A 27,945-nucleotide genomic window follows, 5' to 3' on the forward strand; every position below is an offset into this window, starting at 1 on the left:
TATGATACCGTTATTAAGACTCGAGAAGTTGAGACGATGTTGTATTGGCTAGTTTGATCTGCCTATACAAGATGGTTCAAATGAAGGAGAAAAGGAAGAAAGAAAGTAATAAGGTAATGGTGAAAAAATACAGTAGAAGAAAGATGGAGGAAAGGAAGAAATAGGATAATGGTGAAAAAATATACTAGAAGAAAGATTAAGGCGATGCAAAGGTAAGAAAGGATAGTTTAGGGTTAACTTGGGTTAATTGAGGTGGGTTAAAAAGGGTCAACATGTTATTTCATTTGTCAATGACAATGACTGAATTTTAATTACATGGTCACAATGCTATCACTTTACTTGTTGAATTGCGCAGCTATAACTCTAAATATTATCACGATTATAATTTATAAATGATCTAAATTGATCTAAATTTTACGGTTATAATTTATAAATGATTCAATCTTTTGATTTTTTTAATATATTATTTTCGATTTAGATCATATCTTCCGAGCTTTATGATTTTGGCTAAGTCCTTGAGTTGATAGATTTTATACTATGAAGCAACCAAGGTAGTTACTTAGATGAGTGGATCTAGTGTGTGTGATAGTGCAAAAGGGATGAATATGTTATGCACTTTGGTTTCGACATGACGCTTTTACTTGATAAATATGCAAACCAAAACTCCAATAAAAAATAATGTATAAATATTCACAACTCAACCAAAACTGTTTAAATTAATGTATAAAAAATACATTAATTTTAATTTCTAGCACAAAATAAGAGGAAAACAACATAAAATTCCAATCCCAACTTACTAGGATTAGAAAAACAAATTACAACTATCAATATATATATATATATATATATATATATATATATATATATATGTAAAATTCTAAGGGAACATTTCTGCTCAAACTTTCTTGCATAACCTAATATCTGCAGCATCTAGTAAAATTGGTGAGCAAAAACAGGCCTCATGTTTACTGGATGAAAAAGATGCCAATAACCAATCTATCAAAATTCAGTAAACCAGAAACGAAGAACCTCTAAGTGCACTCATCAGCTTATCACACACACAAGTCTTAGACGCTATCTCATTTAAAAATAAACAGGTCCTTCTCTGATGATATCATCCTCTTGGCTGCAGCACTTCCAACGATTCGCTCAAGCTGAGAGAACAAAAATCATGTAGATTCAAATTAGCATGTCAAAATACTATCACTCACGAATCTAAGCTTAACACTTTACTAAGCATGTAAGCATCAGTCTGCCTCTAAAATTATTAGCTATTTAGAACCTTTTTGTATTGTAAAGTAGGATTTACAAAAGTATTAGTTATCACTCATGAATCAAAGCTCTCCCCTCGTTGTTTTCACCGTCAACATTCGAACAACAACCCATTACCACAATGCTATTAGGTGGCTCCCACCTAGGGTGGGGTTGGGGGGTTTTGGATGTCCGCACCCTCACCCTCTATTGCATCTTTTCAGTAAACTAGTAATTTAGTGAAAAAAAAAGGTGCAGTATATAACGATCTAAAGAATAAAGATGGTTCAACATTTCACAATAACTATCACAAATATATTATTGGATGGCACACAAGTTATGACAGGGTGCAACAAATTTAACATTGAAAAAGAGCTTACCCGTAGCTGATCAAATCGCGAAAAGAGCACAGTAGAAGTCATGTTATGAGACCCATCAAGCATATTAAGAACCTGAAATAAATACGCCGTAGATACCATGAGAAGGGCATCTTTTTCTTTGAGGATTTGTGTCTGGGGCGAAGGGACAATAAAGCACCATTTATTAAGAAAAAAACATGTAATTGTGAATTACTAACCTCAGGATAAAATTCCTTCCTCTCTGGAAGAGAATAAATGATTAAATTCTGGATGCCTCGAATCTAAAATTGAAGAGAGAGATTAAGAAATTATAATCAAGAGGAAAAAATTTCTTTTGGAGCATGCTTGGATTGAGTGTAAATATTTAAGGGGAAATAAAGTCAAACTAATGAAATGAAAGCAAATAGAGATGGATTTAAAGTAGTTGAGATAGTTGTGAAGAAGGTAAAATGAGCATTAAATAAAAATAATGAAGGAAAAAGAAGATGATTTCCCTTATTAAGGAAGGTAATACATTCCCCCCACCCTCCCCTAGGATAAATATTTACCCCACAAAATTGAGAGCTCCCTTCATTTTTCATTACTTTGCATAGATTCTTCCACCTCTACAACAATCAAATTTCACTAAATTCTTATTTATCAACTTCGTTTTCTTCCTTTGACTTTTTCTCACCCTTTAAATATTTACACCCAATCCAAGCATGCCTTTATTGGAAAAAGTGATTTCATTGTACTCAAAACAAAGTAGCTATATAGTAAATAGACATGCAGTTTACAACAATAAGAATTTGAATAAGCCTTTAAATAGCATTGCACCAATTTATGCGGTGAGAATGGTTGTTATTTTAGTGTATTGTGAAAACTATGGTATTAATTCTTTGGTTACAAATTGCAATAGACTATAGTAAAATGACTCATTAAAACATGTATGATTTCTATCAAAGGTCAAATCGAAACAACCTCTTAGTTATTAAGAGGGTAACATTGCATCAATCTAGCCCCCTTAACTCTGCTTATAGGTGCAAAGCACTTAGTGGCATCTCACTCAAATTTCAACAAGAAACAAAAAACTACCTTGTAACGGTGATAGAAGTGTGCTCTCTCTGTGTAAAGCATTATTTTTCGTTGTCCCTCATTAAACCAATTTCTTGCCCGTGAAATGTCACTTTGCTTTGTATACCTGTTCACCATGAAAATATAAAAAATTCTTGACATATTATATTGCAAACACAAGAAAAATGACAACACAAAGTCTAAACAAAAATTTACTCGCTCAGCAGGCAGAAAGAAGCATTTTGTGACTTCAGGAAATTGCGGATGCGGACAAATTCAAAGTAAGATGATATAAATAACATTATTCCTCCCTGCACACCATTTTGGCCATAGAATATTGTAAGTTCACTGTAGTTACAAGAAGAAAACACAAGTTTGACCAAAGGAACCCTGAAACATAAGAAAATCATTTTACCTGAATGGAATCTTTTATCTTTGGAAATACCTGCAATAAGAAGATGAAGCTATTAAAAAATAGATACCATAAAGACGCAGGTGTTGTACCAAAAAAAAATATTTATATTAGAAATTTTAACCAGCAATATTTCAATTTCAGTTCATGCTAGAGGCCCTTGTACATCAACATTCAGACATGGAAAGATTCATTCAATGCAAACAGATTTGCAGAAGGCAAATCTTGAAGTAGAAACTGCATCTATTTCCCCTTAATCACTGTTCAAAGAATGTCATGGATCCACAATCTTCTAACAGCGATCAAGAGTCGATGAAACAACCTCTTTATTTTTTTAAGGGCAAGGCTACGCAAATCTGGCCTCTAAACCTCACCTAGGTGGTAGCCCCCTTAAAGACATTGAGGTAATTAAATATTTTTGTAGTACATCTTCACTTAAGTAGACGACATAGGCCTCTTTTACTAGATTTCAAGCCAATCATATGTGTACTTGTACAAAATCATACACAATTCGATTAACCCCTGTTTTTTCTAGTCACAAGTTCACAATCAGAATTAATACAAAAAAACTAGACCCATTTCAATTCCTAAAGAAATACTAAGAGCGCATCTGGTACACAGTGTCAAAAAATGATAATTGAAATGAAATAATTACATATTATGATGTTAAAATTCATGTTCATATTTGTCCAATCCAAAGATTTCTTTTCCTTTGAAAAAATTAGTTTCAGTCTACTACCTTTTGAAAGGGAGGTATTGGGTAGTAATAAAAATTTGTGAAAAAGTACATGTTTGAGAATATCATGCTACTTTTATGAAAATTTACACAAAAGTATTTTCTATTACCATTACCATTTATCAATATTTAAGACATGCAATTAAACGAATTGTAAAAGCACATTCAAAGCGACCAAGCAACAATTACTCAAAAAAGAATATAAATAGCTGCGAAGCTAAATTTGTTAGATTTTTGGTCCACGTAATTCAAGCTGGTCACTCCCGTTTTTTTCCTGTGAATAGCTGCTAAAGAATAAGAAAGGAGAAGCCAATTACGTGACACTATAACTTCTGTGATTTAGCATCTTTGTTTTTGTGAATCAAGCTATTACTACTTACCACGGTGTCAAGCATTGAAGAGAAATGTTGTCCAGTTAGTCATTATTGATTAGTAGATATCCCTAGAGATGGAATCCATAACCGAATCAAGACTGAACAAGCATATCATTCATTCACTGGCTCATATATTTAGTGATACGAGTCAAATTTCTGTTCCCTAAACATTGAGCCATAGACATTACATAAGCAAGATGATGTTTAAATCATCAAGACTGCTTTCTTAGGATTTTCATCAAGATTCAAAAGCAACACTTGAAGGAACAACCACCATCATGCACTACAGGTCCTCGTCAATAATATATATCTCAAAGGTAAGTCAAGACATAAGTATTAAAGAGAAGTTTTTTTAAATAAACTTAGATAATATCATTTAAAGGTATTGTACTACTAGTAGTACAATAAAAAGAACTCTGAAGTCTGAACCACCTCTATTTAAGCCAAAACTTCTCTTGTTATCACCTATTTCAACTGAGTTGTACACATCTTTAGTGATATTAAACAATTACCTTCAAAATAAACAATTTTCTCATCCCATTAAACAAGAGAGATGTTTCAATAGAAGTGTAAATAACTCGAAAGTTGCAACCTTGGCATAACTAGGGAACCCCTTTCATGAACATCTACAAATACAGAAACACTCATTACATGAAGGTACAGCTTCTCTCTTGGATATCCTTGCTATTATTTCAAAATCTGATATTTGTTCGGTATGATAAAATTATGCATGGCAGCTATGAAAACTAAGCAAACAATTATATCCAAACCTTTTTGACAAAGAAGTCCAAACGAGTGTCATCAGCTTCAACTATGGAATCAGAATTGAAGCGCTCATAAACCTACAAAAGCATGAAAATCTGGACATTTATGAGCTGCCAACAATCTAAAATCTAATACAGAAAATGCATGTCAATTGTCATCTACGTGTTTTGAGGACGAAACATACGTAAAACAAAAATTCAAGTCACATGAATACAATCAAGGAAAAACTATCATATAATACCTTCTGAAAGCGACTTTTTGTCAAAAGCTACCTAGAATAAATTTTTTGCGCCAAAAGCTACCTAAGAACACTTGTTTTTTTTTTTTTAAATACAATCAACTAACGAAAGACATCTAAATCACTGTTAATTTGACATGTGCCCACCACGTGACTTTCAATTATCGTCTTCAACCTTTATAAGCTACCTTCCTCCAAATATTGTTGCAACTTTCCAAAACTCACTCAATTCAAACCATTGACAAGCTCCTCAACAATATAGGCGTCTTCATCCCACCAGAATATTAACAAAATAATCATCAAATAACCAATAATTTCTTTGAAAATAACATATTACATAAAAGTAAAGAAACCCAGAAACTGATTTAGCAACGGAAGAAAAATGACAAGAGAAATTGAACAAAAAAACCCAAAAAGAAATAAAAATTAATAGGCAAAAGATTGAAACTTAACAGCATATTAAGTTGAATATCAGTTACAATCACTTCAATAGATTCTTGGCAAGTAGAAGACTTTACAAGTTGATAACCCAACATTGATTAAGAACTAAAACTCCTATTTCTCACCCTATTTATTCACTATAATCAAATAACTAAGGGATAAAAAGTGTCTGATAAGGAAATCAAAAGGAAACCAGAAACGTATTGGTGCTAAGTTGTGAAAATAAAGATCAAAATTAATAAGGTTTTCAAGTTACGGAAGGGAATAGAAGATGAAGTTTCTTGGTTTGGTGTTCGCTGAGTCAGCCTCATATCAATTCAAGGTAAATAAGAACAATCAAACAACACAAAAATAATTTCGATTGTTGGAATGAAGGGAATAGAGGGGGGGGGGGGGGGGGGTGTCGCCAGAGCAAATGATAATAGGACAGGAAAATGGTCGCCGATAGCGATGGCGGAGTAAGGAAAGGGAGGATGGGACAGGAATGATTGATGATAAAGGTTGAAATGAAGATTAAAAGTCATGTGACTTGAATATGCTATACTTAACTGGTAGTCTTCAACAAATAGACAATTTTTACGAAAAAAAAAATTCTTCGAATATTTGCACGTGGTAGACCAACATTTTTTTAATCCGCATGGTGACCTAGCTTTAAACTTATGCATATGGTAGACAAAAAGTTAAGTTCTTTGTCAAATTAAGTACTCATTTCGAACAGATTTTTGAAAAACGTGCCCAAAAAGGTGTTGCAACGTTTATTTTTATGAAAAAAATCGGTATGATGGTGATAACGTAAATTTAACAGAAGCCTTAACCTTTTGTTTACCAAGTAGAAAAGTTATAAGCTTCAAGTCACCACATGAATAAAAAAACGTTAAGTAGTTACAGATAATTTTCTTAAAATTAATATTCTTCCTATTTCTGATTTTAAAAAATAAATCCACATCAAAAAGTCGTTAAACTAAAAAGATAAAAATTAAGGTAAATCTACACTAGCTGAAGGGTTAATAATGTGAAAAGGCCTTCAAAGATCAAATAACAAAGAAAACCAAATTTGATAAATATGATGCAGAAAAAGTAGCAGGTTAGTAGTTGATGTAAAGGAGAGTTATTAATGTATATATAAGTAAAAATATTGTAAAGTATTCAAGGAATAGTGCCTAATGAACACAATCAAAGAATTTACAAACAAAGAATACCCACAATCTAAGAATTTAATGAGTCATTTAATGCACATTATACAATTTGAAACCAAAGAACTACAAAGCTTTTATTCCAATAACGAAAACTCCATTACATTGTCACATGCAACTCGCAATTTAAAGACGCTTTGAGAAATAGATTATACATGGTAAATGGACAAGTTAATTAAAATAAATTAAACCATAATAACCTAACCTCTTTATTTTGCGATTAAGGTTTTTTTAGCTAATATATCCATTGACATTCACTATACTCGTTCACGAATTGTGAGCCATGAAAATGAGTTTAAAGTAATAAGAAACATAGGAAGTACATGTTTAAAAGAAAGCACTTTGGCTAAATTTAATGTTTCAAGTTCCAACAATTCAATACAAAATTATATGCGTATTTAGTATTTACATTAAAAATGCAACTTCATAAGATTAATAATGAGTAAAAGTGAATCAAAAGCTTTACATCTATGACATTTTAATTAGGTAATATTAAGAATGCTTAGATATGATCTTGACACAGGCATGTCCAAAAATGTATTGGTGCCTTTCAAGTTATGTATTCAGACAAAATTGATAATCACTTACAAGTCGGTGAAATCATTAAGAGAAACAAACCTGCCTCACTTGCAGAATAACTTTTGGCAATACACCTTTGTATTCACAAGACAATTTCAACTGCACAAAGAAGCAATAGATCACGATATTTATGTAGAATCAGATATTAGAATACTACTATTAGAAGGAATACCATCCTACCTTCCCTTCCAAGTTAAGACAATGACGATTGAACAAAGCATTTATGTCTGCAACAGATTTGAAAAAATTGTCAACAGTAGTTTGAAAAATATTGAAATATATGCACAAAGACCATCAAGAATGCAATTGTAGGAGTAAGCATTACAAATAATATATCCTAGCACTAGCACATATCTGATCCTATTCACGAAAGGGGAACAACCATTGCACCTTGGTATGGAAATGACACTTAAAAGCTCAATCCCTAGCTCATTACATGATGTGGCCTAATTAATGGAAATTACTAAGTACTTATGTGGACGATGAGGTTGGGCTAAGAACTGAGAGGAAGCAATCTACACCATGGAATTATAAAGAGCTTATCCTACAATACGTAGGATTCTTAAGAATTTTTGTTTTATTTTCCACCAAAAAAAGGTTATCAAATACGTATTAAAAAATCATCCATAGCATCCATTTAAGATCATTAAGGCACGACATATGCATTTACAGTTCAAAAAATTAATCAGAATAATCCCCATCATGACCAGTGTTCTCATTGTAGTTATAAGTACAGATGAATTTGAATAATCCCGAATATGTATGTTACCTCACATAATGCTCATAATTTGAGATCTTAAAAAGGTAATTTTAGAAGGCATAATGTAAAATCGCGTTGTAAAGATGTAAAAAACTCACATACTGGGCCGTATCAAGGGATATCTTATGTTTTTGAATTTTGACCGATATTTAACCGTTACTTAAGTCACATCACTCCCATTACCCCAACAACGTTCCATTATTGCGATCGCAACTATTACCGCATTTTTACACTATGTTAGTAGGTTATAAAAAATGTGACAATTGATTGGGAAAGGAGAGAAGAGAAGTTGAAAACATAATGTCAACAAAATAGAATCGTTTAAAGTTTTTGTCACATGGTTTCAAAACACCCATAATTAGGATTATGCTTGTAAATATTTTAATTCTTAAAGCCATTGGAAACAATATTTGTTGATTTTTCTACATACTTGCATACATGCATGATGCATGCCACACCCCTATCTACATGATCTTTTTGTTTCCGAAAGACTGTGTTTGATTTGATAACATACACATTCACACATGTTTTACCTTAGCCCTTGTGATGTGTATTTTTACTTTTAAAGTTATTGAAAATCACTTCTAGAGTAACTGTTACACAATACACTCTCATGTAGCTACTCAAGCAACTCCTGCACGAAGTTCATAGTAATCACTCTAAAACACAGATTGGATAGGATAGGATATGGCACGCACAAGTATATGCGTCAAAGGTCCTACACCCGCACCAATACTCATAGGAACAATAGTTCTAAGTTTGCTAAACTCTATACTTGCTAAAGTACTTTGACACGAAGGAACTCTACTCACCATACAACTTGCAAGTATGCTAAACTCTAAACACTACTCAACTTTTGCTTTACTAAAGGTTGTGCATTGTAAAATCCAAAGTCATAAGGGTTTAGGTAATACATTGTTGGGACCATCGTGCTTGAGTGGAAATTGTTATCTTATCTTGGAAAATGAGGTTGAAAAACAAGAGGACGGAAGAATTGTTAAAATATGAAAACTTGCTAAGTCAAATTCTTGGTTGTGTACATAGGCGGAACGAAATCAAAAGGTTATTTGCATTACCTTCAAATGCTTAAACTAATAATTATATTTTGGAAAATTTGATATTAATAATCCAACGTTTCACCTATCCGCTATGAATAATCCCAACCATGGATTATTTTTTAATAAATCAACCTTTGCCCTTAGTTTGCTGTCAGCATACTAATAGGGTATGTTGATAACAAATCAAGGGCAAATGTTGAATTATTATAAAATAAAAGTTTATGCTGAAGCAAACTAAAGGCAAAGGTTTGGTTATTAAAAAATAATCCAAAGGTGAGATTATTCACAGCGAATGGGTGAAAGGTTGGATTATTAATATTAATTTTTCCTATTATTTTTTCATAATCTTAAATAAATGAAGTTGACATGGCAGTGGCACCGGTGATCCTTGATTTTTTTTAGTAAAATATAGGAGTGAATGTATACTAAACCGCTTGGAGACCATGATTTAACTTGTCCAAGCATCGAATTGCAACGACCGCATTCTAAAGATTTTTAAAAAAAATAAAATCAATTTGCATTGTAAAGGTGTGAAAAACCACATTTGGACCATCACAACTTACAAGGAATATCTAACAACATCTAGTATAGAAGGTCTTTTACCTTTGACTTGAACTACTAAGTTCAATAGTAATAAGTTTAGTTAGCAATGATGATAGTACTTACAATGTAACTACCATTCATAATCAAATTAACACATTTAACCAAAGACCAAGTTAGCTCTGAACGCAATAAATTTGAGTAAATGATAATTTAAAGTCAAGTCAAGTTAATCCTAATGATCACACATCCTCCAACCTCGAATTTCTGAGAATACAATACATAAAACAATTTGATAATATACTTCTATAATACTCAACTAACTAACGACATAAATTCAAAAGTTGTAGAAAGCATTATCCATTACCTGGATTTAAATATGAACTTAATATTATTGATTGTCGATAAAATTGTGCTTGAGAATCCAGGTACCTAAACAAGAGAGAAAATCCCAATTGCATAATCAGATACTTGCAAGAACTCAAGACATTTCCACATGTCCATTAGCAATCTGAAGGAGTGCAAATGGCAAAGTAACTAGGGTATAAATAGCAAATGCACAAAAGGAACATATAAAGTTGCCACTCTGAGCACAAAATAACTAACATCCCAAATTTCATTATTCTACATGTTAAGGGGTATTCATTTGATTCAGTAGAAAACAATATTGATTTGGATTAAAATATATTTTTTATACTATTAATTATGAAAATATTATTTCCAACTTGTATAACTTATTACAAAAACAATGTCAAAGCCTTAATATCAACCTATGGGTCAATACATGTACCAAACACATCAATGAAGATAACTTGCTAAAATTAGCTAATCTAAGTTTAAGGTTTTGCCACCCTACAAAGTTTGGGAGGTTTATATAATAACATTTTGTTTGAGTTTTTGCAAGGCTTTTATTTTCATGGTCCTACAAATACTTCTTAGGTTGGGAAAAAAACAACAATAATTAGGGAAATTTCACGTAGTAACCCTGAGGTATTAGGTTTTCCACAAGGTAACCAAAGCTTTTTACAAAATCCACGCGGTAACCCTGAGGTTTACCAAATTCTTTCTCCGTGACCTTTTTACACAGAAAACGTTTGAAGACGTTAATTACAAAGCTTAAACCTTCATGTACGCAATCAAATTGCATCAGTTTCATAAATTTCACCCCAAAATATAAACCCAAACTCTACCATCTTTTCTCCAGATCACATTTTTCCCCCAAATTCAAACCCTAGTTTTTTTTCTCAATTCTCTTCTACTATCATATTATGAAACTGATGCAATTTGATTGGTGACACAAATAAATAAGCGTACAGCAAGGTTTAAGCTTTGTAATCAACGTTTTCAAACGCTTTCTGTGTAAAAAGGTTATGGAGAAAGATTTTGATAAACTTCAGCGCTACCGCGTAGATTCTTAAAAAGTTTTGGTTACCACATGGAAAACCCAATACCTCAGGGTTACCATGTGGAATTTCCCTAATAATAATAAAGCAAATGCTAACGAACGCCCCCAAGGTGTTCGTTAACAAGAATAATAAAATATCTGAAAGAGTAAATTAAGAAACAAAATAAAAGATAAAAATAACATAATATATTTTGATGCATGTGTTAAATTCTTATAATTAATACTTATATCATTAAATGTTTAAAAGATATTCTAATTTACTATTAATAATTGATTTTGTCCTTGTTAATGAACGTCTCGAGGAGTCCGTTAGCATGATCCTAATAATAATAATAATAATAATAATAATAATAATAATAAATAATAGAATTAATATAACAATAATAATATTAATTATTAAATAACAATAATAATATTTATTATTATTATTATTATTATTATTATTATTATTACTAATTATTAATTCTAATAAGAAAATTAGACAACTAATAATAAATAATACTAAAAGATAATAAAATTAAAGACAAGACCACACGAGTCAGACCACACTAAACTTAAGAAATTCAAATATCTTAATCGATCCGATCAGACGCAGAAAACAAGCTCTTAGTGGCATAAAAGTAATGCAAAGTTGCAATGTTTATAAATAAATTGAGTGGGTACACTTGGATATGCAAATAAAACAAAGATAGATGCACAAATTAACAATCGTCAGGTTACCATTGTCTGATACGCATTATATCACCTCCATGTTGTTTAGAAGGCAAGAGATTGAGGTGCTCAACAACAGTATTGACATGGGACCAGTTCTGCATGTAAATTACGTACGGCATTAGAGCGATAGAGAGAAAAAGGTATGCAGAAAAGAAGAATCGTGAGGAGAATGATAAGACTCCCAGAACTGGTTATCCAGGCAAATCACACGACACTAGCTTTCAGAGTCTTATACCTGCATAGAGATTACATCTGCATGATCTACAATTAGAATCTGCACACGAAAGCAGAAAACAAATGCATTATAGTTTCCCAAAAAGATCTATTAAAGGTCATAGGACAATAGAAATCAAGGTACTGAAAAAATAAAAGAAAACAAAAATTTTAAATCACCTCTATTGAAGAGAGATAATCAACATCTTTTTCCTTGTTGGCCTCGGCTTCCCCAATTTTCTATGAAACAAAAATTGCAGTCTCGTAGTCATTACAAGCATTATAGGAACAATATCTTTCTCAATTAAAGAAAAGTAGGATTTTAAGGGTTAGGGGATTCTTCACAATGCACATAAACATCGAAAACAAGAACATTCATGTACACAATGCATCCATTGACCTGATTAATAATAACTGTAGAGGTCAAAAAGCACAATCGTGCCAGACCAAGTAATTGCTTTCAAAAGACACAGAAAGCAAATAACAGGAATTTGGGGTGAAAAGGATAGAAGTAACTCGGTAGGAACTAAATCATAAAGGTGCTAAAGATAATACAAAAGGTACGAAATCCAATGACAACGACCGTGAAAAGATATTAAGTTGAAGATAATTACAAATAGTAAAACAATTACTCATACAAACAACTGTAAAGCTTATCAAAAGCAAACTTTTTGGATAAGTTGGTGATTTAATACTACCAAAACAGAAAAACATAACCAAGCACCTAAAATTCGCAATTCAATTATATAGCATCATCAACTAATATGCTCAACGAATCTTAAAAAGAAAAAGATCAATCTAGACATATCCTACACTATTCTTTTGTGGGAAGCTCAAATACACACAAAATAAGACATATTTAACATGGAGGACTTACAATGGGATTACCCATAGTTTTCAACTTATCAACATGATTAAACATGTTACATATTTACATGCCACCCCCATTCCCAAATTATTTCACACCTCAAGCCTCTTGTTGGGTTCATAACTTCATATTCTGATCAAATTTACAAAAGTAGTCTCAATAGACTACTCATGTAAGGGGAAAGCCCAAGGTAAAATTTTTGATACAAACACTAATTAAAAAAAGAAAGATCCAACCTAGATAATTCAACATCAAGAAATATTATTTACACATGCCATTATTTTTAGGCAATTATAATAGCACGAGAGATTTATCCTTACAGTGATCAAGCCGAGAGGTGAAGAAACGATCATGTCTGAAGAATAAAAATCACTGTACAACCGTATACTCTTCCTGAAAAAACAAGATCACTAGTTTTAATCAAAATAACAACAAAAAAAAAACATCAAACTGTTATAAATCTAAAGAAGACAAATTTCTTTATTATAGTATAATATCCAAAGTGAACAACAACTTCTGTTATCAACATTCAACAAATTTCTTATTTTAATCGGATATCTTAAGAGACAAACAAATTAATTTTCACATGTCTCTTAACATATCTGATTTAGAATAAGAAATTAGTTGAATGTCGATAAACATAAGAAAGTATATTGTTTATACCGAAATATTTGTCATTCTAAGAAAGTATTTTTACCAATATGTCCTTGGTGGTTTGCAAAACTACGAATTTATCTTCAATTGATTCTAATAAAAAACTTGATTCTTGTTTGATATTGCGTTTATTAAATGTTCTCTTCCTCTTTAAGAAAGTTCAGAAACTTCTCTTTCCTCTCTTCTCTTTAACTTTTCAACTATTGTTAAATTGTTATCATGCTATTTTCTTCTATTATCATCATCAAATGCATCTAATTTCTTGATATTTTTAAAATCACACTTTTGTCATCATTTTAAAACCCTGAATGTGGCATATTAAAAATATTCTTGTTCAAAAATGGCAAATGAAAAAAATAGGGATTCATTGTTAAGTAAATTTATGCTTTCTAAAATTAATTTCACTATAGCATAAGATTCTCCCTCCCGATTTTGTCTCCTTTTGCCTCAAGGTCAAACATCAAAAAATTGAGGGAGCATAAAATATTTTTTTGGCAAATTGTATACATATACACACATACATAAATATAGGGAGAGGAATTACTAAAAACCACTAAATGGCAAAAAACATAAAAACTAATTTCCAAAGTATATAAGTCTTTTTAGGGGTACATATGAGGAATGAGGTACATGTTTATTATGTTTTAATTCTTCTAAATAATAAAAAAGTTCACTAAATATATCTACCTAATGAATATGTGCCCCCTTTAAAATATGTCCCCTAAAGGTTAAATTCGTACTCATGGTTTTTAGTTTTACTACTTCGGTTTTCACATGATCCTCCTTGTGTGTATGTGTGTATATGTGTGTGTGTGTATATATATATATAGGATTTGAATAATTGAAGATTTGCTAAAAAGTATACATACATGCTTAAAAATTGTACATATTCGGATGACATTTTTGTAAATAATATAAACTTTTTCCCTTACAAAAATATGTACACCCTATAAGATAGTATGCACACCTTTAGTCACAATTTGTATATCTAAGTCTGGTTTTCAGTTTTCACCACTTTAGTGGTTTTCACATAATCTTGCTCCTGTATATATATATATATATATATATATATATATATATATATATATATATATGTATATATGTATATATATATGTATATATGTATATATATATGTATATATATATGTATATATGTATATATATATGTATATATGTATATATATATATATATATATATATATATATGAAGGGGTTGAAAATGAGAAGGTTAAGAAGGACTCTACACCCTTGATTTCACTAAAATAATAAAAATCTATAGTCACGATTGAGCCAAAAACTCATAATTGTAATAGTAACTATGTTACACAGAAAGGTAACTATAAAATAATTTTTAAAATGTTCTTAATTTATAACATAGTATTCTTTCTTGTATATATAGTAACCAAACAAAATCAAACAAAAATCTTCTCACCCTTCTCATTTTAAAATCCTTCTTATTTGATCCTATATATATATATATATGAAGAAATTCAAGTGAGAACCATCTTTATATGAGAACTGTGAGAACCAATTTACCTAACAAAAAAGTGTTACTTTTTTACTACAAATGTGTTACTTTTAGGCAAAAAAATGTTACTTTTTGAAAAGAAAAGACGATACTTTTAGGCAAATAAGTGGTTACTTTAAGAAAAATATTCTGAAAAAAACTCACAAAAACGTGTTACTTTTTATATAAAAAGGTGTTACTTTTCCAAAAAAAAACTTGTTACTTTGTATATTTTTTTCTGAAAATAACACTTTTTTGCTAAAAGGTACCAGATTTTTTTAAAAATAAAGGTAACATTTTTTTTTGTGCAAAAGTAACACCTTTTCTGTGAAAAAGTAACACATTTTAGTCGGAGATTTTAGTTCTCATATAAGCTTGGTTCTCACTAGAACTTGACCATATATATATATATATAGGAAGAAGTTCAAGTGAGAATCAACCTGCCTAACAAAAAAGTGTTACTTTTTTACTCCAAAGGTGTTACTTTTAGGTAAAAAAAAGTGTTATTTTTTTGAAAAAAAAAACACTTTTAGACAAATAAGTGTTATTTTAAGAAAAAAATTCTGAAAAAAACTCACAAAAAGGTGTTACTTTTTATATAAAAAGATGTTACTTTTCCAAAAGAAACGTGTTACTTTATATTTATATTTTTTTCTGAAAGTAACACTTTTTTGCTAAAAAGTACCAGATCTTTTTTAAAAACAAAAGTAACAGTTTTTTGTGCAAAAGTAACACCTTTCTGTGAAAAAGTAACACCTTTTTATCGGAGATTTTGGTTCTCACGGTTCTCATATAAGTTTGGTTCTCAATGGAACTTGACCATATATATATATATATATATATATATATATATATATATATATGGGCAAAATCGGGTGAAAACAACTAAAGTGGTGACAACTGAAAACCAAACTGACATATACATATTATGGCAGCAGGTGTACATACTATCTTACAGGGTATACATATTTTTGTGAAGGAAAAAGTTCATATTATTTATAGAAATGCATCCGAATATGTACACTTTTTAAGCATCTATGTACACCGTTTAGAAAATATCCAATTATTTACAGAATTGCTATTGGAATATGTACACCATTTAAGCTTTATGTACACCTGTTTTCAGTTTTCACGTGATCCAAAACTTATATATATATATATATATATATATATATATATATATATATATATATATATATATATATGAAAGAGTATCTATTAAAAAATATTAAAGTAATACAAACCGTAAAAACCAATTTTTTGTGTACATAAGTATTTTACGGCGTACAAATGAAGTACATGTGTTTTTTAATATTAAAAAGTTTACTTAAACTATGTACCCTCTTCAAAATATGTGCCTCTAAAAGTTGAATATGTACCCCTGATTTTTAGTTTTTACCACTATATGTGGTTTTTATATGATCCTCTTAGTGTGTGTGTGTGTGTATATATATATATATATATATATATATATATATATATATATACAACTTTCTAAACTGTTTTTAGTTTGTTAGTTCATCTTTTCAATTTGGTAAAGTTTTTTGTTTTTCTACTTGAATGACGTATTATTCTACATTTTTCCCATGTTAACCCTCGCATTTTCAACTTTTCCCCACCTTTCTTCATTTAATATTCTCACTATCATATTTACTCACATTATTTCTCTTTGAAATCCACATGCCAGTGACATCACCTACACATCACAAATTTGTATATTAGAAGCTTATTCTACAAGTGCCTAACTTATTTGGTTCTTTCTCAAACTCTACAAAAAGTAACTAACAAGACAAAATTACCCATCTCTCTAGGCTTGAAGTCGATAACAAACTAGTTAAAGAAAAAAATTCACCCCACTAGAGCAAAAACAAGACCACATCATCGTTTTATGACGTACTATAAAGGTTTTGAGCAACCAACATATAGGACGCATTGACCGCAAAATCACCCGCATTGGTTGCAAAATCCGTGCCACAACTGTAACCGCGAGCGTGTTCGAAACCATATTTTTGTACTATAACCACAAGCAACTAGATCTAAGAGATTTGAATTCAACAACCCTACTTCAGTTTGCAATATCATTGAAGTAGAAATGGAACTTGGATACAATTAATAAGAACCAAGTCAGTTAAAGGAAAAATAACAAGGTAATACCTAGTAAACTTTATCCCAACCATGAAGTGGTCATCATTATTACCACCAAAAAGAGTCTCATAGTCAGATGGTTTTGAAGGCTTCTTAAACTTTGAATCCATAGCCTCAACATCATCCTCAGCCTTTTCAGCATCAAACTCCTTATTGAACCGATCCATATACTCCACATTGACCTGATATGATAGGAGAATCAATCAAACTACACACAAAGAGTTTGGCTAACATGTCCTTCCATAATACTTACCGACTTACTGTGAAAAGATTATTCTTATTTTACACTGCATAATCCTTCCACTCCAGTAAATCATGTCTTATTTCATAGTTTCAAACAAATACTAAGTACAACCAAACAAATTCACCCTGAATTTGACAGTAATATACTATTATCTTTAATAACACTAGCAAATAAGGAAATGTTGCATCCACCATTGGGGGTTTGAATGAGCATGAAAAATGTACATATATATATGTATCAAGAATGCTATTTTTGTGCCAATATTACTGCCATTTAAAACCAATATGCAGAGAAGTAAAAAATATATATAAGATCAAGTAAAATCTCTACCTTATTTGCTGATGGCGTCAACTGAATTAGTCTCCTAACAAATCTGAGAGCAATGCTTGCTAGTGGTAAGAGAATAAGCACCTGGAGTTAGCAATTCAAGTTTGAGTTCTCACACAAAAAAAAAATATAATCGGTTTTATAGCAACGAGATTTCATTCAGTAACAAAATGAGAAACAGATGTAATTCTAGGAGCAACATAAGAGATACTCCCTCCGTCCCGCCCAATGTAACCTATTTAGTTTGGTACACATGTCAATGCACTTATTTAAGTTTTAATATCTATAATTTAACATAATTAAAAATTATTAAAATTTGATATTAATGATCTTGCATTGAGACAAATCAAACAAAACCCCACTTGACCCTGTAATAACTTATAGATGGATTAAGAGTAAAATACAAATTAAGTATGATTGATGAATATTGTCAAAAAAAAGGGGACACATAGGGAGGACGGAGAGAGTATTTCATGACTTATTGAAAACTACTAGGTTCAAATCTTACACAGGAAGTCAAGAATAAAAGGCGAGTCATAAGTACCATTTATCCCAATATCCTGCCACAAACTAATAGAGCTAACAGACGACATTTAATTCGTGTCTAGCAAAATGCTAAAACTTGTTGCCAATGTAGGCTAAAGAAAGACCTTAATACAGGTAATAATATATTGCAATGACATACTATTTGTCAGTCTAGTACGAGCAATACTTATGATCTTAAAAGTTCAAAGATTTAATCTTTAAGAAATAAGTATATGAGGTCATTATTTTTATCTACATAAATCAAGTCATCCCTTTAAGTCTGAAAAAAAGCTGTTAATTTCAACAGAAAGTTCAAAGTCGGGTAAACCAAGAGTAATCACAAGAGTTCCCTTGTAAAACAGGAAACAATTGGGAAGAAACTTCAGAAAGTACATCTAATGCAAACTTGAATAAACATAACATTTAGGATTTCCTCATTCTTTTAGATAGACTGAATAGAGAATACAGCAGAGATGAAGATTGTTAAAACTTACTTTTGGGCGAGTAAATCCTTGATCAAGGAAACTGTCACTAGTCATGACTTCTTCCCTAGCAGTTTCCCGGTGCTTGGATAGTTTTGCATCATTTTTTGTGATAAGATCCCTGGTTCTGAAAACATGATTAAGCTGAAAAGGCGAAGCAAGCAAAATTTCAAAGTCAAAAACTGTTAGAATACTCATAAAGAGATAATAATGATGATGTTGTTTGGTAAAAAGAAAAACTGACCGAATGCATTATATACGCATCCATTATACTTGAGTCTTCATCTGAACCCTTATAGTAGAAGGGTTTTTTGTTGTAATGGAGTATATCTCTATAACTATTACCTAGAAAAGCACACACATTAAGCAGAATAGCAAAAACAACATAACATTCTAGCGCACGTCTACACCCGTGGAACTAAAAGAGGAATTGTAAACAATTCAAACCCCTTCTTTCCCTACCAGCACTCATGGATAGATGATGAAGATAAATAAGGTAAAACATTTATGTAGAGGTTTAGAGAAAAAAGATCTTAAAAGGCCACATGTGCTCTCTGCTTATAATATATTCCGGGATTCAAAAGATGATTTAAAAGTTGAAGATCTTGTTCCAATTTAATCTTGATAACTTACACAAACATACTAGAAGATCTAAGGTCAAAATTACAATCAAGCTGCCATTAGCTCTCTTGTACCCCTTGGTGATATTGGTGTCCACTTAAGATAATTCTTTCCTATAAGTACTTATCGTAAAAACTTAAAAGCCAAAAGGAGGTCCATTCATGCATGACAAGAGATATATGGTCAAATTTACAAGCGAGTGCCCAGCACACCAAATATCAATGACAAATTTTGAAAACTATTCATTTGTTATCATCAGAAAGGAGGACGAAAATATTCTTTTCCTTTTGGAGGTGGTTCTGTGATGGAGCAGAAAGATTCGACAGGACTCACCTAACGCATTTTAACCTATCATCACATAAAGATTCAACAGGACTCGCCCAACAAATTTTAACCAATCACAATTCACAAGGAAGAGGTTCATATAGTTGTGGTAAGTATCTATGCCTCAGAATATGAAAAAATTTCCCTCACTAAGATAAGTCTTACTAACAATAAATAACAAACCTAAACAAAATGTAAGGGAAGTTGTGCTTATCAATATGATTCACTTACAAAGGGAGAAAAATAATCTTTGCTTCGAGGACTGAAAATCTTTTCCCCCAGATGCATTGTAGACATCTAACCAGTGCTTGTACAACTTCAATTTGAGTCCGTAAGGAGCGGCGGCAATGGAATCCTAGAACATTTAGTTCAACATTAACATCCACAACATTGTGAAATATGCTTAATACTCTTTATTCAATTTAAAGCTAACAGCAGCAGCATGAACCAAATATCTATAGAAAAAGAGTCCACACAAGACTAAGAAGATGAAGCATATAACAAATGTAATCATGACGAAGTTAAACCCTAAATGACCAGAATGCACTTAAGGCAAATCTCATATGCGATAGTAAAACACTGGCATGTCAAAATGACCACAAACTAGTAGACATATCAATCTCAAAAATAAAAATATAAATGCAAACACCTACAAAATTATAGTAATATATACTAAAAGATATCATTAACACATCCAAAGATTTTTGGGAGAACTGGTATCTGGAAGTATTCCCTACATAGTCTAGTCTGCTATAGAATAAACATTTCTTGTTCCTAAAAGGATTTCCCCAACCAATGATCATGCACAACTAGTTATCCTTCTGAGATCCCACTCTGCATCAAAGCTTGGTATCCCCTTAAAGATATGGCAAAACATCCTCATGAAAAATTACATCTCCTCCAAAATGGCATCCTAACCCGTGGCCGTAGTCAACATGTTTCTACTTGCTAGCACAAACTCTGCCAAGCACCACCATGAAGAACAATTTTACCTTCCAAATGATTGTATTTGTTTACTTAAGCCAAATTGACACTATCTTTGAAAGCATACTCTTCTTCTCTTCCATCAATAAGCCCTCATTATTAATCCCAATTGTATAGCCTGGTAAGGTAATCGCATATTGTTTCCATTATATCCCTCTTCGAAGATCTAGATTTCTACCATTTCCGAATACATACTGATACAACTCACTTGACTGTAGGTGTACTTCAGAATTTAGTTTGGGGGGTTGTTAGTTAGTTTTGGTTTCTGTTTTGTGTGGGTCTTCTCTGTGTATATATAGTGGTGTATGTGGATTGTTGTTGGGAGTCACTCGAAGACTCTAGTTATCTTGTTTTCTCGGGAATAAAAACATTTACCCTTGTCTTCTTTCAATTACTCTTCATGTCCATATCTGCAGAATTGCACTATAGAGTCTCGTCTATCTACATTGATCATTCTGGTTTGAGAATAGTCATATCACATAATTCAAGCCAATATGTCAATTTTGCTGCCATGTCCATAATACTTATTAAGATAATAACCTTTGAAACCATTATGAATCAAACACCTACTCAGTAGATCAATTATGTTTTCACGATTTTTTTCTTTAATTTATAAAGAAAAACCTGTTCGACAATATTGTTTATGAAAATAAAATTTGGAAACTTTCTAGGAAGCAGAAAGAGAAAAATGGAAGCTTGCAAATATGGTTATAAAAGTTTTTCTTCTCTTTTCGAAAAAAATTGCAAAATATCGATACGTATCCCCTAATCCTCCTCCACCCTTTTTAATATTTTTCAAATTCCAATTTAAACAAAACCCTATTTTTGAGATTGAAGCAAAAGATTTAAAGAAACTATGATAGACTGAATCCATCACTGTTCCAGACAATGTGTTTACAATTTTTCCTGATCCCCTTCTCTAATCCTTCCCTTTTTTATTTATACAATTTTCTCTAACCAACTTATATTTAAGTACCCATAATACCCTTATACAGAAACCCCCCACACACAAAATGTGGCCTATAATCCAAATATATGCTTTGACAAGGAAAGTCATAGAAGCATCTTAAATTTAATAACCCACTAATGAACAAAATGATTTAACTAAGGCTAATGCAAACCTAATGTGCATGTGGACCGTATAGAATTAAGGTATAAGTCTATCGAGCTAGATTAAATATGCATGTGACACATGAAAATATGTTAGCAGCTATATGACATGAGGTTTTAAAGGGCATAATAACAATAATATTCTTATAATAACAACATCCTCACTCCACATTCAAATTAAATAGCAGTGAATATAAGAACTAGGACCTTTTAATACATCAAGAAAGTAAGTATAGATACCTCCGGTAAACAATCCCCAGTGCCCATCCATATGCAATTGCTAGAGTATGAAACAGGTTTATTCCACTTATACTTCCATTTTCGTTTCAATAACTTTTCAATGTATTTAGAAGACAACTTTTGGGCTATATGAACTCCAAAGGTACTGCATGAACATTCCAATAGAATACATCATAAAATGAATTGAAGAAAAATATATATATTGATAAGTCAAACTCTTCCCAAATACAGTTATTTTAGTAGCTCTACTCAATGGCATTAAGGAAAATGTCACAATTTTTTTATCAAGGGTCTCCCTCTGAACCTTTTAGTTAGGGGGAAAATGTCCCAAGTCACTATCAAGAAACTTCACGAATTTTCTACAGAAAGCAAGCGATATTGAACATGATACAGACAGATTTTCCATTAAGATGCCATAATGCTCTAAACCATTAATTTTCAGTCTTTCACAACATAAGGGCAGGAAAGAAAGAAACTTTTCCAGTAAGAGAGTGTAAAGGTATGACTTTTGAAATCCTCTCTTTCCTTTTGCAGAATTTGCACACCAAAAATGCAGTTGCATTAACAAGATTCTTAGTAGACTACAAAATACAAACATACTATGGTATCTCCTATTCCATTTCTGTATTCATCACCTATAAACTTCAGTTGCATGGATTAAAAATGTCAACAAAGAGTTATCCACATTTTTACAATAGCTAAAGAGATATAACATAAAAGGATTAAAAGGGAATAAAAGCAGTAATTAAAATAGATGGCATAGATGCACAAAAACAGTAATATATCATAGTTATAATCACCTTTGACTTAAGGATGAACTGATGAGACCATTGGCATTGTCTTCTCTTAATCCAGTCTCTGCATCAGAGACATCATCATCGTCCATTGATGTGTCTTCATTATCACTCAAGGCATTACCTATACCACTATTTCTTCTAGTGTTATCCTCAGCGCCTAAAACCAGAAACCCAGAGACCAGGAGATTAAAAACATATTAGGTCAGTAAAATGTGCTCTGAGATAGCAGAAACAGCAGGATTGATATGTGGAAACAATACTCAAAGAGAGAGAACCTGGTCTCGCAATAGCAATTCTAGATTATATGGAATCATCACACATAACTAGTAAAATCTAAGTTTTTATAAGAGTAATTTTACGTTCATGATTGACATATCATGCAGACAAAAAAAACCAACGATCAACTAAAAAAGCAAAGATCACTGGAGAAATGGATACCCCTGGAGATAGCAGATAGGTTAAATAAACCCTTATAGCGCTTCAAAATTTATCAAGCAATTCATTATCTATCAACTCAGCAATGCCTGGGCATCAATCAAAAAGAAACCTCACATAGAATGGCTTATAGCTAATAAGTATTAGATTTAGATGTTCATATGTGTGCAAGAGTCAAACTTAGCTCGTTTTGTGACTCACATTATTTACTCCAAACCCGAGGTACAGAAAGCCGCAAACTTCCCACCAAATCCCCCTGCACACACTTTGTTCCCCAATCTCCATATTAATGTTTGAATGAAAAATGTTTCAATCTACAAGTCTAGGATTGTATGGTCACATCTAAAAAAGTGTATCAAGATAACACTTGTAATGAAAAACACAACACATTAGCCTAAACTCAAACAATGATATTCATTTCTTATACAATGGTCTTTGTGTAGCCACCAAGTGGTTAACACCACAACACAAAAACAAAGTTGAACCATATTGTATCGGCCAAGTCATAAAGGTTTTCAAATCTATCCAATCAACACTATCTGCATTTGTAAAGGTGTAAAAAGCCCATGTGTAAGACTGATTGAAGGGATGTTTCATAATCTTAACTGATAATTAGCAACAACAACAACCGCATCACTCTCGTTATCGCATCACTTATCACTATAAACATTACCACAATCATGACCAAAATTGCATTTTTACACTATTACCAACACACAAATTAATTAAGATGTAGAAAACGAGAAATGTCAAGTGAGGCAAGCGGGAAGAGACAAAAGAAAATGTGTGGAAAAAGAGAATGATGGGCACACATGGTGGAAAGGTGATAGTTAATATGGCATCAAAAAATAGGAAGTGCCACAACTAAAAAATACGAAAACAGTAGGCAGGTAAATAACGAAGAGTGAAAATATAAGTGGGCCAAGGAATCCAGTCAAGAATTTGTACAGACAAAATTCTAGGTTTAATTCTTACGATTATCAAATATAGACATTTAAGTAATGTACTTGGTTTCTCAACTCTTATTAATGTTCTTTCGCTAATGGAATGAAGAAAGATGGGATTTCAATTTTCTTTTGAGTTGCATAGTTGGTGGAATAGGAATCCTGCTCACACTTCAATCATATTATTGAATTTGCCCCCTTCCGAAGAGATTTTTTAATTTTTGTATCCCTTAAATATTGTGTTACTTACATTTTTCTTGTGGCTAATTAATTCTGATTTAGATGATATTTACGAAGGAAATGTGAAAATTGTAGCTTTTGATGATGACGAAAATGAGGATGTGGAGGAAGACGAAATTCCTAGGTTTACGATAATTTGCTAAATAACCTAGAAAATAATAGCAAATCACTTGTAGTAGGGCATCAAAAAAGTTAATAGTGTATTTATCATTCAAACACATTTTCGAAATCTGTTTTACTATACTTAAATATTGAGACTCTTTTGGTAGTTTCCGCTATCTGTAGTTGAAAGTGTTCCTACTTTAGCATGTACCAAATAAATAAACTTATTCAAGCCATATTTACTTTAGATGAAAACAAAAGATGATTTATGTTTATGTTTGTAATTTTGTATGTAACATACATTTCTATCTAACCCAAAATGTGCATAGACATCAACTAGAACTTAGAAACAAGTATGGTATCAGTTGGTTAGAAGCATCTCAATAAAGAGACCATAAAAACCAAACTCCATACATTCATGTTATATATTATTCACATCTATTTAGTGTTTGTTAAATTTTATTCTACCTCCCTTGTTCAATATTTTTGAAACTAAAGTTAGGCAGTTTGTAGCTAGAAACAACTAAAAATTAACAATTTAACATCAGAATCAACCTAAACTTATCTTTCCCTTTAAAGTCACTCACAAATGTTATCCTTTCAACACTACACCAAGGTTGGTCATAAATTTAAGCAATTTAGACAAATTCGACAATGGATATTTTTTCAAGAACCAGGCGATAATTGACAGAGGAAATGATATTAATCAAATCACAATAAGAAAAAAACTCGTGCAAATACATTATTACCAGCTAGAACCTAAAAAAACATGGGAAGTGATACCTCGAGTCCTCTTAAATCGTTTGCCCATTCTTTATTGATTGTGAACCTGACCGCATACAACAAAATCTCAACATAAAATTGAAAAGATACAACATTATCAACTTTTATTAGATTTTGTTCCAACTTCCTCATAAGAAAAGCAAGCATATTATAATAAGAATTTAGGAATCCAACCAATTGCAAGCACCTAAAGAAAAAAATAACGCTAGTTTCTATATCTACTAATAATCAGCAAACATATGCATAGTGGTGTATCCAGGATCACTAGTATAGCAACATGAAAAGGAAATATTAAGGAAATTTTGTAGAGATTTCAGCATAATTTTATTTGTAAAACATACTCAAAAAATTTTATTACTCCAAAATGGAGTATAAAAGCAAAATAACTCAACAATAATCTCAGGCCATTAATCTAAATCAAGCTATAATTTTTAAACAACATCAAGTGGCAGCTCAAAAGATTAAGTTAAAACAAACTCAAAAGTGGGGTGGGATTAATATTAAAGGTCTTTAATCAAATAATCAATACTAGAAAAAAGTGAATTGAATTATCCACACTGATAACCCAAATAAAATGCACCGATGCTGTGATGCAACATAATTCTTCACTCTTCAGAAATATTGAATTAAACGATAATAAAGGAAAAAATATAAAATAATTTTAGACTATATTTTTTAATCATCAACATAACACAAAATTGAAAAGCCCTAATTTTTTGAAAAAAATTCCCTAAAAAAATGAAATGTCAATATAAAACCAAAAAATCTCATCCAATTGCAAAATAAATAAACAAATAAATAAATATTTCTCATCTAATTGCTAAATAAAAGACCAAAGAAATTTACATAAGACTGCAAACAATTAAGAAAAGAATCAGAGAAGATTTCAGAATCGTGGAGTTACAGGAGTAATGATGCGGTATGCGGAAGAGATGATGCCGCCACGAAGATGGAGGCCAGGACCAATGAACCAGGCTGTATATGAAGGCCGCAGACGACAGATGCTAGCAGAAGTTATGGAGAGTAGGGATAGAACAGTAGGAGGTTAAGGAAATAGGGGAATGCTAAAAATGTGAAGAATAATTAAGAGAGGTCTATAAGACGCATTGGATATATGGGTAAAATTCTAATTAATACAAATTAAAAAGAAAAAAAAGAGTAGTTTTTTTGGAGCAGCTGATTAGTAAATGAAATAAAGGGATATAAATGTGGAGTTAAATGAAAAAAAAGTTAATTCAAATTCTTATTTGAAATCATTTTTATAAAAGAAATCATTTTAAATAAGTCTGGCCCATTATTACTAAAAATTAAAAAAACAACTGTCAGAAAAACACACTAATTATTTGGTCAAACTACACAATACTTAAGCCAATTCAAGAATGAGAGTTAATAAACTATAATAATCGGAATAAAAAATGATTAATAGATTGTTGGATGAATGAAGAATAATTGTTTAAGTATGATGATTCGAATAATATTAGATTTGCTGTAAATTTCAGCACAGTAACGGTAAAAAATATAAGTCTAATGTAAAAATGAATCACTACGAGGTATTTATAGAAATAACCAAATAAGTAGAGGGGTATTTAAGTAATTTAATGTAGTGAGTAGTAGTGGGTTTCATGGAAATCATGGCCCATGAAGGTTTAAATTAGTGGATTAGGGTTTTACAGAGATTACTTGTAGAAGAATTGATATTTGATAGTTGATTAGGTTTAGGGTTGAAGGGTCTTTTGGTGCTCTAACTTAAATACAAAAATAAATAAAAGTTACCTAAAACAAAAAATATATGGAGAGTAACAAACAAAGCTTGATTATTAATTCATAGAAATTAACATTTCTTAGTGTTACACAAAAAAATTAGTAAATGTCTAGGAATTTATAAAAGAAAATAATCATAAGAATTTGAACTTTTTATGAGAATTTTATTCTTATGTTTATGGTCATGATTAGCAAGGATAAAGAGGATAATCGCCTAAATTTCCAAATTTTTTAAGGCTTAAAAAATATATTTTTATGTACAGATTGATATTAACTAAAATTAAATTTATGTATAATTTACATTTTTTGTTATGTAATATGAATTAGTAGAGTTTTTTTATAAAATAGTTAAAATATCAACAATACAAAAACAAATCAATATCATACTCCCTTCGAATCAATTTAGATGTCCCATTTGCTTGGGCACGGTTATTAAGAATAGTGTGGGGTCCATTAAAAAGGGTAAATAGTGAAGGGTAAGTAGTGAAAGATAGTTAGATAAGTAAGGTATATGGGGGTATATTCGTAATTATGTGTGTGAACTAAGGGTATTTAGGTAAAAAAAAGATTGACAAAAATAGAAATGGGACAACTAAAAAGACTTTGCCAAATAAGGAAATGGGACAACTAAATTGGTTTGGAGGAAGTATTATTTAGTACACCTTAAAGTTTTAGGAGTTATTTTCATCTTTCACTCTAAGGCCTAAAAATAAATCAGACGATCCTGTTTATTTTAAAAAATAACTGCTCAAAAACTCTTG

General features: G+C 31.2%; 1 protein-coding gene across 2 annotated transcripts; it reads right to left on the reverse strand.

Moving 5' to 3' along the window:
• Positions 1–259: 259 nt before the first annotated feature.
• Positions 260–26,499, reverse strand: LOC130827908 (protein NUCLEOLAR FACTOR 1). 2 transcript variants are annotated; one of them, XM_057693804.1, is made up of 23 exons: positions 26,328–26,499; positions 25,424–25,469; positions 22,923–23,076; positions 22,123–22,267; positions 20,020–20,143; positions 19,088–19,188; positions 18,856–18,987; positions 17,840–17,920; positions 17,275–17,447; positions 13,280–13,352; positions 12,272–12,331; positions 12,114–12,152; positions 11,885–11,973; positions 10,127–10,191; positions 7,582–7,628; positions 7,441–7,500; positions 4,956–5,027; positions 3,079–3,108; positions 2,880–2,974; positions 2,685–2,790; positions 1,829–1,891; positions 1,632–1,703; positions 263–1,154 (listed from the first exon to the last, which is right to left on the reverse strand). In XM_057693804.1, exons 2-23 carry the CDS (start codon positions 25,449–25,451, stop codon positions 1,080–1,082), a joined length of 1,884 nt encoding a protein of 627 aa, XP_057549787.1. In that variant the 5' UTR covers positions 25,452–25,469; positions 26,328–26,499; the 3' UTR covers positions 263–1,079. The 2 variants fall into 2 exon arrangements, with proteins under 2 accessions (XP_057549789.1, XP_057549787.1); XM_057693806.1 differs by lacking the exon at positions 25,424–25,469 and having other exon boundaries at positions 260–1,154.
• Between the last annotated feature and the right edge of the window lie 1,446 nt (positions 26,500–27,945).

The sequence above is a fragment of the Amaranthus tricolor genome, chromosome 11 (assembly GCF_026212465.1).
Source record: "Amaranthus tricolor cultivar Red isolate AtriRed21 chromosome 11, ASM2621246v1, whole genome shotgun sequence".
Taxonomy (NCBI): Eukaryota; Viridiplantae; Streptophyta; class Magnoliopsida; order Caryophyllales; family Amaranthaceae; genus Amaranthus; species Amaranthus tricolor.